Source organism: Ctenopharyngodon idella, chromosome 3 (assembly GCF_019924925.1).
Source record: "Ctenopharyngodon idella isolate HZGC_01 chromosome 3, HZGC01, whole genome shotgun sequence".
NCBI classification, from domain to species: domain Eukaryota; kingdom Metazoa; phylum Chordata; class Actinopteri; order Cypriniformes; family Xenocyprididae; genus Ctenopharyngodon; species Ctenopharyngodon idella.
In genome coordinates this window covers 726,333-743,662 of record NC_067222.1, presented here as the reverse complement: position 1 = coordinate 743,662, position 17,330 = coordinate 726,333, and the positions used below count along the sequence as shown (strand labels likewise).

Below are 17,330 nucleotides of genomic sequence, written 5' to 3'. Positions count from 1 at the left end.
AAACATAATTTCTGACAGGATGATCATACACAAAAGAATATGGATACACAATAGCTGTCAATTAAATATTTTCTGATTTAATTTGTGTGTGTGTGTAGACCGCTAGTAAAAATGCATTTTTGTAACATAATCATAATAAATTATAATATTTTCAATGTGGTCGCAGACATGGAAATGGACTTTTTAAACCTGCAATTTAACATTTAACCTATTCAACCAAGGAAACAGGCAACAAGTATCTAGCATATGAACTCATTCAATATTGTTTAAAAATGTCATCACAGATTAAACACAGCACACAATCATTTGAGATGTGGTGGAAATTACATTAATTATCCCTTTCAGAAGAAATGATAAAAAGACTAATCAAATAATCAAACGTGTGAGAACTATCTTCAAGCTGTCTTGTTTATTTATGAAAAAAATATATATAAAATAACAAGAAAACAAGATTACTACCTCTGTATTTATGAACAAACAATAGTCCAGCAATCACAATGAGCAAAACGAAAACTGAAATCAGGATGACTGATGTCCTCCAATCATAAAACATATTATCTGTGAAACAAAACAATAATTAAGCACATTGTGTAAGTCAAACGTTTTAATGAGTTGATTATTGAAAATTCGGAATGCTATACAGTATACAGTGAAATGTTAATAATCTATAATGAACATAATGCTGCCTTTGCTTTTAGCTGTACATAACGTAATGGACTTTAATAGTCTTCAGATCTCTTGTCTTTAAATGTATCAGTACTTACTTAAGATGATAACCTCAGTCTCCTGCACGTGATGCTTCATTTTGACTCTGCAGTGAATCTTGTCGATACTGCAATGTACAATGATGGTGTGTTTAACACTGAACCCATCTGTGTTTCTGTGTGTCTCTGTAGTTTCTGAACTCAAACTGACTCCTTCACTGTCCAGCCACTCAAGATCAGGTTCAGGATACCAACCTTCAGATTCACACTGTAGATGAAGCCCTCCTGAACGATCAAACCCATCTGCAGTGATCACTGGAGGACTTCCTACAGCTGCAGATCAACATCAACAACATTCATTGAATGAACATTTTCTGCCTACAACCCTTTTTATTTTCCGTTGACAAGATCAACAAAAAATATCATCAATGTTAGTTTTTGTTGGTTTCCTCACCTTCAACTCTGACGTCAAAAATGGCATCATCAAACCAGGATTTGGACTGAATAAAACACTTATAACGTCCTTCATAAGAGATTTGGACTGCTGAGAGTTTGAGTGATGCGTTTCCTCTCTGTAGTTCTTGATGGATCAGTTTTGTTCTCCCTCTGTAGGACTGAATCTGTGCCGTGTTTCTGTCTTCATGATTCTCATAGAGATGCACTGGTGAACCTCTCAGATCAGATCTAGACCACTCCACTCTCATGTCCACAACACTGAAGCTGGGTTTGATTGAACAGGGCAGAATCACATCTTCACCAGCTACAGCAAGAACAGGATCTGCAGGTCCCTCTACTTCATACTGCTCTGTTACAAGAGAAAGAGAGCAGGGGCCATTTGCATAAACTCCTTAGACTAGTCTTACAAGTTAGTCATTTATTGTTTTCTTCAAGACTGGTCATAACTTTTTAAAGTCAGTTACATAAAAAAGAAGATTGGTCTAATTTGAATTTAAAAAGTAAGACTGATTAGCCATTGGTTAACTGCTAGCTGGTCAGACTAGTCTTAAGACAGAATCTTAATATAGTGGCTACGTTTATGTGACTGGCCCCAGGTCTAAACTGCATGAATGAACCTCAATGGTTGCGCAGCATGTTTGAGTTTCCGGAATAGCTTTGTTCTTGTGCGTTATTCATGTTCGGTTGAGCTTCTGCTTATGTTCGCTGATCAATGTTTACATGTGAGAATAAGCCTAAATTAAATGTGTTTATCATAAAAAGCAATCAAGTCTCTTCAGAAAATTTGCACTAAACCGCTTGATTCATATGGATTAGTTTTCTGATCTCTTTCTGATCTTTTTGAAGCATCAAATTGGTCATTGAAAAGGCAGTCTATGGAAGGACAGACAACTCTCAGATTTCATCAAAAAGATCTTAATTTGTGTTCCGAAGATGAACGAAAGTCAAGACAAGAGGGTGAGTAATTAATGACAGAATTTTCATTTTGCAGTGAACTAACCCTTTAATAATAAATATTTATTTTACTGTTTTAACTGTGTGTTTCTGATGCAGATTTGTTATGGCAAAAAAAAAATAGCATCATTTAGTGGCCTGATTCACTGATATCACTTAAAATGCTACCCTGTCAAAACATTTTCTGCACAAAATCTTTTAGAGTATCACAGCACTGCAAGATTTTCTGCAGTAGCATTGGCATGTGAAATTAAAATATTAAACAGATTAATCACTATACCATCACTATAAAAAAAATAAAATAAAAAACTCGTCAGGAATGTTATGATTTTTAAAAAAAGAAAAATAATGAGCAAAAGAATCTAACACTTCAAACTTCAACTATTATATATATATATATGCAAGTCTTTTTGTGACACTGGGTTACACAGTTTTCATTTAGGAGACTTTTTTCCCATACACACTTTAAGGATTGTGGATGAACCAGACAAATTAATCTTTCAGATGATTCTTTCAAACATAATCCCAGAGATCCAAATCAACATTGCAGGCCCCAAGCGACTCCAGTGAGTCTATCAACAACCCCCTGCAAAGTTTTTTTATGGCCATGCATGCTTCCTGGCTGAGGGAAAGGTGCCGAACTTAAGCAATGGGTGAAAAGACAACACAACATAAGCCACAAAAAGATAAGGAGTCTTTGATCCCCAGATCAAAAGAGACAGAGAGACAATGCAGGCCTATTTCTTCTAAGTGACCTCTGAGTGACACAGCTGAAAATCCACAAGAAAAATCACAGAGACTGCGATATAAAAATAAATAACATCAAATTGTTCCAATACAATTTGAAACGGACTTATCAAACATCTTTCAACTGCATAAATTTTATATCATGTCTAAACGTTCTACATGTGACCAGTTATGCTTTAAAACACTCACAGTTCATGTAAATGTTATAACTAGTGAATGGTTGATTGAAAGTGTGTCTTGTGTGATATGAATTTAAATCTCTATTTTCCATTCAAATCATGGCATGAATGAAATCTGTGCAAAATGTATCATATTCCGTTTAATAGAAATCATGTCTAATCTGTACTCTCTGTATTCTCTGCCGAGAGTGGGAATTCAAGAGGCCCTGAGATAACACTTTATGATCAGGGACGAAGAAAAAGCCACCTTTTAAACTAGATGAAACCTGATTGGTCACAACTCCTCAAAGAGGTTGAACCAAACACCTATAGGTTAAATAGTCAGATCACTAAGACAAATTGAGTGTAATTCAAAAGAACAAAGAAGAAGAATATGGCTTAAGACAAAGAACAGATGATGAAGGGCAGACAAGCAGCTCATTTCAAGCCATCCAACTTTTTACTCAAATTTCTTTTCTTTTACTTTAACTTTTCTTTTCCTTTTACGTCAAGAGTCTCGTGTTCTAAGTGCAAAGTTAAACCAACGACTCTTTTGCCGCCTCAACTCCAAACTTCAGCCATGAGAGACTCCATTTGTTTGCCAGCGACATCAATCCAGACCCGAAAGCCCTGCAACAAACCAGCTAACTCGGAAGATCCCTTTACTCCAAGCCAAGGATGCCGCCAAGGTAATCATTCAAAGACAAACGACAAGCAAGTACCTCCAAATTCTAAAGCTGAACTGGTGCATTAAATGATTCATCGTTCGTTCAGGTCATAAAAAATCATCCTAATCACCTTTTGTGTTGTGTGCTACTACTTCACTATGTTTTTGTTTGTTTCTTTTATTATTTTATGTAATCGAAAACTCTGTAACCTGCCGCGCTCTGTATCTCTTCGTTCAAATCCTTTCTTCCCGCTCTCCTGGAAAGCTACCGTCATTTGCTGACTGAAAACAAGAAATTATAGTAATAAGCCATACATTGCCGAAAAGTGCATATTGTTGGCTGTCATTATTTTGAATTATTTTGATTATTTTAATTTGCAATTGGTTGAAGCATTATGATAACATGAATACAGCTTGGTTTGATGTGTCATGATGACACAGCCGTCTTACTTGTAATAAGTGAAGATGCTGAGATTTTGAGAGATCTGTTAGTGTTTAATGTTTATTGATTATTACGATTGAGATTTAAAGGGTTTCTGTATTGTCTGAGTTTTGTGGGTCAGTCGGTAGTTTCTGATGCAGTGACATATGGTTACATTAATTCATGCATGTGTGTTATTTCTGGTTAACTGCAAGAGATTTATATTTTACAGTGAATGTGTTTGTTAGTAATAATTCAAGAAATACCAGCAAAATAACTATAAAACATTTACAGTTTTGTTTGGTAGCTGTTGCTGACAGTCATTTGTTCGTTTTTTTTTATGTTTTTTTTTTTTTTTATAGTAAAGGTGTTTGATTGTAATAATTCATGTTTTTTCTAAAACATTTAAGGAAAATTTCTGTTAAAGTTTTTTGTGTTTTATTTAAATTAAGATCATATTAGGATATGGGTTTGGCAGCTGTAGCTGACAGTCATTTAGCGTTTTTTTTTTTTTTTTTTTTTTACAGTGTATGTAAGACTTTGGCCCTGTTTACACCTGGTATTAAGAAGCGTTTTGGTTGATCAGATGACAAGCGTACGACGCTAAAACATTTTGAACTTGTCCACTTTCAACCACTTCTAGAGGTAGTTGAAAACGCATTCGACCGGATTGCTTTCATGCTTAAACTTTGTCGGCTGAAGACCCAAGTTTGGTTTGAAGACAAAAATGTACCAAGCACAATGTTCTCTCACCATTCCTGATTTCTAACACACACTCACAGTGTTCAGCCAGTCTTGCGGCTGTCAGAGCAGAAACAAAAGCTGTTTCTCTCTGTGTGTTTGTAGTTTTGTTCTTCTTCATTCCACATGTTTTCATATAAAACAGCAAGGTTTTATTAATTATTATTACACATCTCCCTGGAAAACTGATTGCTCGCTCTCGCTCTCTCTCTCTCTCTCTCTCTCTCTCTCTCTCTCTCTCTCTCTATGAACTGAACTCAATCAATTGTAACAACCATTGCTGTAATATTTTAGTAAGACCAATATTTCAAGTCAACTTATTTGTTTATTTGGAAAGTAGCATGTAATTAGTGGGATAATGTACAGTGAGTTGGTCATTTCAAAATAAACCACTTTAGTCAGACAATGTCTAGCTTACTGTACATTTTTCTTGCATAACTATTACATCTTCCTCCACCCTTTCTTTTACAAAGAACACAAACTTCATCTCTTTAAAATGCAGCTCTTTATAAGGAGTAAATCATTACCTGATCTTGAACCTGTAATTCTACTAATAATCAGCAGCATCAAACAAATGAACTTCATCTCTGAAGGACACAGATGCTAAGAAGAAAAATATGAAAAAAGAGAAAACATGTATTATAATCAGAAACTCACATAAAGTTTACATGCATGTGTTTTGCTTCAGAATACTTACATATAAGCTTACCAAATAAATTTCACACACATCTACAATCACTTCCTGTTTCATGAAAACAGTCACTTTCTGTTTCATGTCTTCCAGTAGAACTGCACAACATATTTGTCACAGGGGGGGATATCTGTTTTTTTCGGGGGGTTCCCTTGGTAAAATTTGCATTCCAAGGGCTAAATATCATGTTATTTGGGGTCGATTTAACCTCCGGACATGAAAAACAGCCTGCGGCAACAATGTAAAAGTAGCCCAATTCTGCTGGAAAACCGCAGACTTGGCAACACTGTTTGGTTCACTCACTCACTCACTCACTCACTCACTCACTTATTAGTCACTATCTCTTTCACTCACTATCTCACTCACTCACTATCTGTGTTTAATGAATAATGTTACATTTTATAACATTTGCAGATAGTTTTGTCTCCATCATCAGAGGTGGAAAGTCCAGGGGTCAGAAAGTAAAAGTCCTGCCATATTTTTATTTCACTCACTGAAGCAGTGTTAAAGTTAAGGAGATATTAATTGAGTGATGATTGACCGTTTTTTGAAGATACCTGATGATAACAAACAGAATCACCAAAGGAGAAAAATCACAATTTTAAGTCACCATCATGGAGATTATGGTTTGCTTTAGTTGAGCTTTTGGCCCTTGACTTTTTAATATTAGACTTTGCTTGACTGCTGTAACTGAGGTACAATAGCCAGACATGCAAAGAGAAAAGATGATCAGGTGGTGTTGGTTATGTTTTCACATAATCGTTATTTGACCTGAATCACTGAACTCATTTATAGCCCAATCTCTGAGTTAGATTTACATTATTGATAACAACAGCACTATATAATTTTACAGCAGAAGATCCAGCTTTTACAATACAAAGGATTTCTTAAAAGTGTATCTTCATTTAGAGACACAGACATCAAGAATCAGTCTGTGAATCTCAACAATGGTGAGAATAATAAAGCATGTTGCAGTGTATTCTGGGTGCCACCAATCAAAATTAACCCATGGCTCCCATCATGCATTGCTGCATGAATAAATTATGAGCTGAATTGTCTTAGTAATTTCCTTTATTCTGAAGTTGTATGTACTTTATTTTTGGATTATTTTTTTTCTGGGTAATTTATAAATATTCTTGGGTTAGTTAGTTTGGTTCTGTTTGTTATTTTGGCCTAGCTCTCTCCTGAGCTCTTTGTTCCCCACATGTTTGTTAATACTAAAAAAAATGTTCGTTAATACTAAAACTGAGTTTACTGTTTCTGTTTATCATTCTTTATCTTTTCAAATGAAAAGATATTAATTTGAATTGGTGTTTGTGCTGACTCTGGGACTGGAGGTTGGATTGCCCTGGTTCTCTTTCCAAGTTTTTTTTTCATTAGTTATATATTTTCTTATCTTGTTACTGGCTCCCCAGCCCTAGATGTGTAGTTATGTAACACTTTGAAATTGTTATCCACGCTTTTATTTCGTCATGGCTGGACTATTGCAATTCAGTTCTATGGGTATCCTCTCTCGTCCATCTCTCGCCTTCAAATGATCTAAAATATGCCTGCTTGTCTGCTCATAGGCAATCACACAAAGGATCATATTATGCCCATCTTATGCTCTATGCTTTGACTAAGTGAGCTCAAATCTTAGCTAAAAACTCATCGATCTCCTCAGCTTTTAACTGTTTGTAACTGTGCCATGTAGCTACAGTGCTTTAGTCGGACATTTTTTGTTAATGTGAAATACAAATATTGACTCTGATACCTGATGTAGCCTACATATGTTTTTTTGTTTTTGTTTTTGCTGAGAAAAAAAGCTAAAAATTGTGATTTTTTTTTTCCTGAGATACAGTTTCCACTGACTGTGTCATTATTCAGTCGAACAGTGAAGTCTGATTCCCCAAAAATGTCTCAAGTCGGTTCTTTTTGGTGAATCAAAATCATGTAGTGCAACAAATGCAGATTGATTTCCAAATGAATGACAAAACTGTTATTAGGAATCACTCAGTAGCTGAATTTATATTACATTATACATTAATCTTATATTAAGAGGAACAGGCATAAAAATTGTTACGTCTTGGTGTATGAACATTAAACTGTTCACAAGTACAAATATATCAGCACCAAACTCCACACCCTTGTTGTCAGAGGATAGAATAGAAATAGATAGAGATGAGCTCATAGTTGTGGTTTGGTTTGTTCTCTTTCAGCACAGTGGTTTTAACCAGTGTGGAGAAACAGCAGTCCTTCACCAGTTTCTGCTTCTTAACTTATAAAGTTATTGTCACCAACGGTTGCAAGGAACACACAATGAAGATAAAGATCAGGTATAACGTCTTTAATAATCCACTTAGAAGGCAATACAAACAAGATAAGTAAAAGAAACAACCGCTATGTGGAAATGTGACCAGACAATGAGTGAATAAACACAGCAACTTAAACAGAAAGGCAAATGAGGGTAATGATGACAAACACCTGTGATGATTAATCAATTACCATAGCAACTAAAAGCGTGGCGGGAAAACTGAACAAAGGAAGACATGTGACTAAAGAAAACAACTGAATGTCCATGAAAACTCATACAAACTGAACAAAACTGTGACAGTTATAAATACATCTAATACCATTATTATAATACAGATACATCAAAGTATTGATTCCTTTTCCTTCTCCATTAAACACAAAATATTAATTCTCAAAATGGCGAACTGCTGCTCTTCAGTTTGATTCTGAATGAGTCCTGACAACATTTCACTATAAACTTTTGTGACATTTTTTTGAAAACATGTTACAAGATTATCAACATTATCAGAAGGTTTTCTGTAACACATGAGGTTCATTTGTATGTCTTTAATCTGTCATTATGTTCCTAAAGATCTGACTGTAGGTATCAGGAAGTCTTGAGGCTTTAACTCAGTCTGTGTCTTTAACCGTCTGTCATTATTCAGTCAGTATGGAGCTCAGTCAACTTCCTCTTGTGCTCTGTGAGTATTATTTTCAGTGGATGTTAACTGATCATATTATGAATGGATTGAACAGATTCAAGTCATTATTTAGTGTTCTTGGATTTTTCTTTTCTTGTTTTTTAAGCTGCTCTCAGTGATTCAGATCCAGCTCTAGTTCATGATATATGAGTGAAAGACGATCTTGAGAGAGGAAGTGTGCAGTTAGAGCTGTTTGTGAAAGAGAAATGAACTCTGTTGTGTTTGGGTCAGTCTGTTTGTTCAGTCACTCTTTGTAATAGTGTTTGTTGAATCAGTTCTGTTGGTTTGTTTTGTACAGTTTGCTGTCCATGAAGTAGATATTCACTAGTTAGTCTTCAGTAGATGTTCACTAGTATGCAGTTAGTAAGAGTTTATCTTTAATCAGACTTTAGATCAGACTGTTGGCTTCAAGTTTCTTAATCAATTTCAGGTTCTTTCTGCTGTGATGATAAAATAAACATTTCTGTGTTGTGAAGCTGAGGAACATGTTAGAGTGAAATTATGGTGTTTCACAAGCAAAGGAAGAATATGCATTTATAAAATGCCTAAAGTATAATACAAAGTTGGTCAGCTCCATGTTGAATATTTGTCAGATTTTCCTGTATTTGGCTGAGCTGTCACTTTGGGTGGACAGTCTGCACAGTAAATTCCTCGATGTTAAATCTAAAGGCGCAGCCTTAGATGAAATCAACTGAAAATACGTTACATCTCTCTTATTACAAACCAGACTGATGTTATTTCTGTCATTCATCTACAGTTGTTTTTGAGAATTAACAGGTTTAGACATTGATGTTTCATTGAAAATGTTTGGTTATCATTATGGTGATCAGTGTTTCTTTTAGTTTGGGCAGTTTTACTCTTGGTTTTTATGATAAGTTTGTCAGATGTAGTTTGTAACAGTGTTTATAGAAAGCACATCATTTGTTATAAAGGAGACCATGAACAAGAGCAATCAGGTGATTTGGTTTACACCATCAAGAAGAAAACTGATTGTCTAGTCCTGTCACTGACTGAAAGTGGTTGTTCATTATTAAGTTATTAGCACCAACAGTACCATCATGCCACAGATCAGACATTTTGAGTTTTAATTTTTAAACACATTATGGGGAGGAAATACGCTATAAAACGCTATAAATCCATTTTGATTAATTTGAGTAAAAATGTGTTTTCTTCACCAAGAAAGTGGCAAGATGAAAACCACTATTTTCTGCTTCAATCTTTCACATAGCATCTTTAGGTTATAATAAACATTCAAATCCAGATTTTGATTTTCAAAGATTTATTATAAAAACAGATTATTTTTACCCAAAATGCAATAAATCCATGACAGGTTTTTTTTTTTTTTGTTTCAAAAATGCAGTTAATCCATTGAATCAATATAAAAGTTATTTTTCATATTGAAACTGTTAAAAATACACAGCAAAGTAAGTTATATGACAGCATCTGAACTTGGTCAATACTAATCTTATATACAGGCACTGGACTAAAAATACATTCAGTCATCACTCCCAAAATGAATTGAACGGGTCATCTTGTTAATGTTATAAATGAATTATTAATAATATTCATGTTAAAAAAAAAAAAACAGATTAAAGAGTATCTGGCGCCACCGCACGGTTAAAATAAAAACAACACATTTGCCGAGTACATTGGGATTGACTGCAACTACCCAGGGGCGTCGCTATACTGCAAACATTCAAATAGTAATCATGTTATGTTTTTGTTTTTTTTTCTATCAGATGTTTAGAATCAAAACTAGCAATGCCAGATTCGAGAATTAATCAGTCTTGGTTAAACGGCTTTTAAAAACTGTTCATGATTTAGTTTTGGGGACCACGACAGAAGTTTGATGCTGTCGTGTGAGAACAAGCAACAGTCGGCATTTTTTCTCCTCCCGAGTGCCTCATCTTCTTAATCTCCTCACGTAAATGATTAGATTTCGATGACTTACATTTCTTCTGCACCACAGAAACCACCACATGTTCATCAATGCCGTCAAAATTATTCATTTTTCTGTTTTTGTTGATCACAAAGTACAAAGTAGATAAGGAAAACTAACGCTGCCATTACTGTTTACAGTGTGTGGAATGGTGCGCTGTGATTGGTTAAGCGGATGTATCACATTCTGCAAAGAAGGGGGACTGGCGTTTGGAAAGATAGGGAGAAAACATAACAGGATAACATGGCGGATATTGCATTTTGAGTAAAACTAAAAATTGACTTTTCAATACCGACCAGATACAATACTGATTTTGGCAAGAACTCAATTAAAAAAAAAAAAAAAAAGGCGTTTATCGCGTTTTGGAGCCAAACTCTTCATATGTTTCTCATCAACGGTGACATGCTTCATGCTGCAATGCATGCTGGGAGTCATGAGTTTTATACTATGGTGGCTCCCAGCATGCATTGCAACATGAAGCATGTCACCATTGATGAGAAACATATGCTGGTTCTATGTGCTTAAAAATTCAAATGGTCCCCCCTGTGGCATGAAGGTAATGTTGTATAAGTAATTTTGTAAAAATAATAGTTGTATAAATAATAAAACAACTGTCAACAACAGTACTAGACAATCAGTTTTTTTCTTGAGAACAATCACCTGATTGCTCTTGTTAATAGCCTTCTTTGTAACAAATTATGTTTCCATAAACACTGTTACAAAATCGACAAACTTAACACACAAATCAAGTCAATCTGCCCAACTAAAGGAAATACTGATCACCATAATGGTAACCAAACATTTTCAATAAAACATCAACATCTAAACCTGTTAATTCTCAAAAAGAACTGTAGACAAATGACAGAAATAAAGTCAGTCTGGTTTGTAATAAGAAAGATTTAATGTCTTTCAGTTGATTTCATCTAAAGCCCGGGATACAGTGCACGATTTCTGGCTGTCCCAGATAAAAAAGATTCCCATCGTGAAACAATCGTGGCGATTTGTTTGATCGTGGCTCTTAATCGGTGGTCCTATGTCGTACAGTGAGAGAGGTTCAAAGATGGCCGTTTTCCCGGTTTTGCGACCAAAGATAGCCTACGATAATTTTCTGACAGTGTCAGAAATTCAGCTTGATCATCGCACAGTGTGTTTGCTGCTACGACCTACGTCTACTGACCAGCCAATAAAAATGCGTCATGAAATCAAAGCGACATGGCGCTGAAACTTAAAACTGCTTACCTCAAGCTCTTTTCCCTTCTTCTTTCGCCGCTTCCTTTTTATTTTCAACACACATAAACATTACAACTGCCAAAGTGTGATTCAACATGGTATTTTTGTTAAACCACTAGCACATGCTGATGACGTTTTATTCTTCAATAGAAACTTGCATTGTAGCCTACGAGTCAATAGATGTCATCATCATACAGTTTACATGCATGTCGTGCCCGAGTTCAATTGGATCCATGTCGCACAGTGTGATTTGTAATGATCTTAAAGGATTGCAAAAATCTTGCAGTGTATCCCGGGCTTAAGGCTGTGGCTGGAAATCAGGTGTAGTTTTTGTGTTTCTCTTTCCTTCAGTGATTGTGCTCGTTATCATCAGGTGTTTCAATAATCAAACAATCATCAATTAATTAACAACTTAAAGTACCTAATTAACTCCAACACTGCTTTGGTGTTACTTATACCATCCTGCTGGTGGTTCCCATATGAACACTGAGCGTTGTTATTTTAACACCGTGCAGAAGACGTCACAGGAGCCCATAAGAGAAACACAGCCGGTTCCCTCACGGGAGGAACTTTGCAAATAAGGTCCCATTGAAACTCTCTCAGGATAACCAATGGATCAGTTTATCATCTTTACCAGGAACATTGAAAAATAAACAATCTTTCATGAGTTTTATTTTATTTTTTACTTTGTATTTTTAGTGCTGATTTCAAACATCCACTCTGGACACACTGAAGGTGAGTGAATTTGATTCATAAATTTCATCACAATTGGTGATTCTGTTACAAACCAGCGGCCGGATTCACAAAACAATCTGAAGAATAAAATTATTCTTCACTGCTATTTTCTTATTTTCTAACTTATGAAGAAAAAGAAAAAAGATAAGAATATTTTTATTCCCAAAAGTTTTTTTTTAAAGAATGTTCTTATCTTTTATCTGAAGACAAAATTTAAGAAGAATGAATGAATGAGTCATTTATAGCACTTTACTATGTTCTACTGTACATCCAAAGTGCTTTACAATCATATCAGGGAGTTTCTCCTCGACCAGCACCAGTGTTCAACATCCACATGAATGAAGTGACGGCAGCCACAGAATAACAGCACCAGTGGTTCACCACACACCAGCCATAGGTGGAGAGGAGAGAGAGTATTCATATTCCTGAAAATAATGTTCTTTAAAATCATTGTAAATAACTTCTTAAAGTTAGGATAACCTCCAACCTGTCTTAAATCTCCAAAGGAACATTCTTACGAACTTCTTGGAAATCTTTTTTAAGAAGATTTTCATAAATCCAGGCTCAGCAGTGAAAAAGAGTATCATGATTATAAATACAGCTTTTTAAACAAGTTATATGAATGATTCATGTGTTGTGAACTAGTAAAACCACACAGACAGTTCTGAAGTGTGACAAAAAGACCAAAAACATTCACTCACAAAAATGCCAATTTCTTCAGAAATATTGCATGGCCAAAATTTGTTACGAAGAATATAGAAAAATAAAATATCTTTTGACATTTACTTTGTCTGGAATATTAGTAACTCTACAGACACCACAGTTCTTTGAACTTCAACAACAATTTTCAACACTTTGGTATCTGATACTGTGTGTCTCTTTGACTGTTGGTGTAGATGAAGGTGGTGTGAAACGCTGCTTTGAGCTCAGAGCTTCTAACCAAAAGGATGTGGGTTTGAACCTCACATAGGGTGATCTTTGCACCTTTCATTTTTCTATTTCAGATAAAGTCCAGTTAAGTGTTTCTCCTCAGAAGTGGTTGACTGAAGGAGATCCAGTGACTCTGATCTGTGAGGTTAACGGCTCCTCTACAGGCTGGACATTCAGCTGGTTCACTGAAACTGTCTCATCAGGTCAGTAATGTGCTTCATGTTGTATCATCTGAATTAGCTGATTTTATTCAAGTCTGAAATATTAATATTTCTAAATCCAAACAATAGAAACAGGGTATGTAGACTTGTGTTGTTCCCGGGTGAAAGAATTCAGAGAGTAAAAGTTTAGCAGGAGTGAGTTACAATTTTCCATGATAATAAACCTCTGTTGATCCGACTGTCCATGAGTGAGGATACAAAAATGCAGAAGTATACTCTGTAGATTTCACAAAACCTTGGTGATGTCAAAAGTCTCATACGTATAACCATCATATTGATGACAAATAAATATGAATTACTCTGTCCAGGAAACACTGTGAATGAGTAAACTCTTACATACACTGTAAACAAACAAAAAACTTGTTAAAAAAAAGGTCAATTTCTTGGTGATTTTTGTTCATAAAATTTGGTCCAGTGTTGTTTGGTTACCAACATTCTTCAAAATATTGTTTCACAGAAGTAAGTCATACAAGTTTTAAAAGAGATGAGGGTGAGAAAATGAAGAGGGAGTTTTCATTTTGGGTGAGCAATGCTTTAAAAAGGATAGTTCACCCAAAAATAAACATTCTGTCATTAATTATTCACCCTCATGTCATTACAAACCCGTAAGACCTTCGTTCATCTTTGGAACCCAAATGAAAATCTTTTTGATAAAATCTGAGAGAATTCTGTCCCTCCATTGACAGCTATGCAATTGAAACTTTGACGCTTAAAAAGTTCATAAAGAGATCGTAAAACTAATCCATATTAATTGAGCGGTTTGATGAACAGCTTTAAAGGGTTAGTTCACCCAAAAAATGAAATTTCTGTCATTAATTACTCACCCTCATGTCGTTCCACACCTGTAAGACCTTCATTCATCTTCAGAACACAAATTAATATATTTTTGATGAAATCTGAGAACTTTCTGATCCCTCCATAGACAGCAACACAACGTCCACTTTCAAGGCCCTGAAAGGAAGTAAAGACATCATTAAAATAGTCCATGTGATTACAGTGGTTAATGTTATGAAGCGATGAGAATACTTTTTGTGCGCAAAAACATACAAAAATAACAACTAATGTTGAACCACTGCAATCACACAGACTATCTTAACGATGTCCTAACTACCTTTCTGGGCCTTGAAAGTTGCAATTAACATTGCTGCCTATGGATGGTTAAGAAAGCTTTCAGATTTCATCAAAAATATCTTCAGTTGTGTGAAGATGAATGAAGGTCTTACAGGTTTGGAACAACATGAGGGTGAATAATTAATCACAGAATTTTCATTTTTGGGTGAACTATCTCTTTAAACTCAAGAAGGTAAGTTTGAACAAGAGTGGTGCCTTGGTGCAGAGTTTGCCTGTGTTAAACGCATTTCCTCACACATAAGGGCACAGTATCTTTTACAGCAGTGGTCTCAAACTGCCGGCCCGCGGGAGTTTAATGGAAACGCTACCTGTCTGATATGCAAAGAAAAAGTCGCTGTTCAAATATCGCATCTAAAAACCCGTGAAACGTGTGGAAAGCGCGGCCGTGCCGCTTTCTCCTTCTTTCCAATGCGCTTTCGCTCCCGTGGTGTCTGTCGTTGCTATGCAACCATGAACTGCACTCTCCACGATGACGAGGAAGTATCAGCAAATGATTAATTGATTTCTAGCCCTTGCATTAGCTCTACTACTAGATATATTTATGGAGATGAGAAATAAAAACCCGCCCTGTACAGCTATGATCAGCTGTTCGGCTGAGCTTTCCATGAGCTTTTCCGAAGCTGATCGGTTGGTCCTTGTCACATGACCTGCGGTGCACTTGCAGCATTCTGAAAAAAGTTGAGATGTTTTCATCCCGCGGCGGCATATGCGTGCCTGGAAAAAACGAGCGTGCCGCACCGCCTGCACGTCCCTTCTATTATGAGCGCGTGTGTCTAAATTACAGTAAAAGCGCTCGCGACTTGATTTAAACCACCGAAACGCGTCCGATGCTCAAACGGCATCTTGGACAAATGTGGCTCAGCTGTGTGAGCAGAAGCGCTGCCAGGTGTCTGCCAAGAAATAGAATAGTGTAGAAATGTATTCAGGGATTGCATTTGTTCAGTACAGTGTTGTTCTGTGCAAGATTTTGATGTTATTTAAACTAAAATAAAGTCAGGGAAAAAATATTTGCACTAACTGTTAAAAACTAATACTGTATTTAACAATGATAGAGACACTGCTGTTTACATTTTTTAAGTATGGCAAAAAATATTTTAGCATTGAAATTTGAAGTGAGAAATAATGCAAAGGAAAGTAAATTTTCATAAATTTTGCGCTTTCTTGTGATTGAATGTTAAAATGGCCGTCCTTTGAGGTGTCAATCACAGCAACGGCCCCCGGCCAATTTGAGTTTGAGACCCTGATTTACAGTATTAATGTTAATATGGCATGAATACTCACTTCCTTTGAAGAGCATTCATTCCCAAAAACTTCTGGATCATGAGGATACACATGCACGCACACAAATGAATATTAATTTGTTTAATAATACAATATTAATTATTAACTTACTGACAGAGACATGGGTTTGCAAAAATTTTCTCATCAGCTCCATACAAAATCTAGATCCAAAGATCAAAGTAGATCCAAAATCATGGTTTGCACTAGGTCTGTTCTTTAGATTCATGAGAATGGTGTTTTCATGTCGTCTCTGTCGAACGAGTGTACACGACTGTTCTCAGATTACTCACTCCTAAGTTCCTTTACTTCTTATGATAAGTTTGATCTTAAAACTAACTGACACTAGGGGTGGGCGATATGAGCATATTATTTCACAATATTTAACAGCATACTGTGCTACGCAGATGTATTAACATTGAAAATGAAAATGTTGAAATGCTGTCAGACTAATTCAACAATAATTGAGAGATTCGATAATGAATGTATTGTAATTTCAACACTGTAGTGTTTGCAGCAGCATGATGAGTCAGTGGTTAATACTGTCACCTCACAGCAACGTGTTTCCTTAATACAGACCTGCACATCTGACAAACTGAGGATTATAAATTTTCCATATTTGAATGTTTGTTTTCCACACATTGCATGCTGGGATGCATTCCAGTACTTTCAGACCATTTTCTCCATGTTCTGCTTTTTCTAGTTTCAAATGTCTCAGTATACAGTTTCTCTCACACACTCCAAATAACAAATGCATATTCTGATCAGATAACATATAATACTTTAAAATGGCAGAATGCCATGAGTGTGTTTGTGAAAGTTGATGGGTGTTTTTTTTTTGGGAGTTTGAGCTTGTAAAGTATATGTCTGATTTTCTCATCTCTATTGACAATTTCTTTTGTAAAGACATTTGGATCAACTGGTGTGTGTGCAAAGGCCTGAAAGTATAAACCTGGAGAGCAGAGCAGCTTTGTACTCTTTAAAAACAGACTGTGCATTGATATTTTGCTATACATAGTTTCCTATATTTGTATCCAGAATTACAGAGTTTGAATGTAAAAATACAACTAAATATAAAACCAATAAGATTTACTTTCAAATTACAAAGAAGAATGTTAAATTGTTAGTATGATATCAACCTTAAATAAAATGAGCTACATGTTTAATTACAGATTATGATTATTCATGTAATTTTATGTGAATTTGTATGAAAACAGAAAAAAAATACTGTATAAATAATACTTAAAATAAAGAATTACTGTAATTTGTCATTAATTATATAATACTTAAAATAAGGTCAAGTTGTTAATTTACAGATATTGTTTGTAATTTTACAGAGTTTTAAATATAATTTA

General features: G+C 35.3%; 2 protein-coding genes and 1 long non-coding RNA gene across 12 annotated transcripts in view; 2 read left to right on the top strand and 1 right to left on the bottom strand.

The window, feature by feature from the left end:
* LOC127509446 (Fc receptor-like protein 5) overlaps positions 1-17,330 on the top strand; it is a 111,683-nt gene that overhangs the window by 45,083 nt on the left and 49,270 nt on the right. The window lies entirely within an intron of this gene.
* Positions 1-17,330, bottom strand: part of LOC127509462 (butyrophilin subfamily 1 member A1-like) — a 42,239-nt gene that overhangs the window by 3,745 nt on the left and 21,164 nt on the right. For 2 of the 6 annotated variants that reach the window (XM_051888220.1, XM_051888222.1), the window contains exons 2-5: positions 5,376-5,451; positions 1,159-1,509; positions 765-1,037; positions 460-558 (exon numbers count right to left, since the gene is read on the bottom strand). In XM_051888220.1, the coding sequence (XP_051744180.1) occupies positions 460-558; positions 765-1,037; positions 1,159-1,509; positions 5,376-5,433 (781 nt within the window). In that variant the 5' untranslated portion in view covers positions 5,434-5,451. Of the gene's footprint in view, positions 1-459; positions 559-764; positions 1,038-1,158; positions 1,510-5,375; positions 5,452-5,545; positions 5,571-17,330 lie in introns of those variants that run through there. The other 4 variants (XM_051888221.1, XM_051888224.1, XM_051888217.1 and 1 more) reach the window with 3 other exon arrangements.
* LOC127509493 (uncharacterized) lies at positions 8,519-13,518 on the top strand. The gene is made up of 3 exons (XR_007929254.1): positions 8,519-8,737; positions 12,380-12,415; positions 13,420-13,518. It is a non-coding gene; the product is annotated as an uncharacterized LOC127509493 (long non-coding RNA).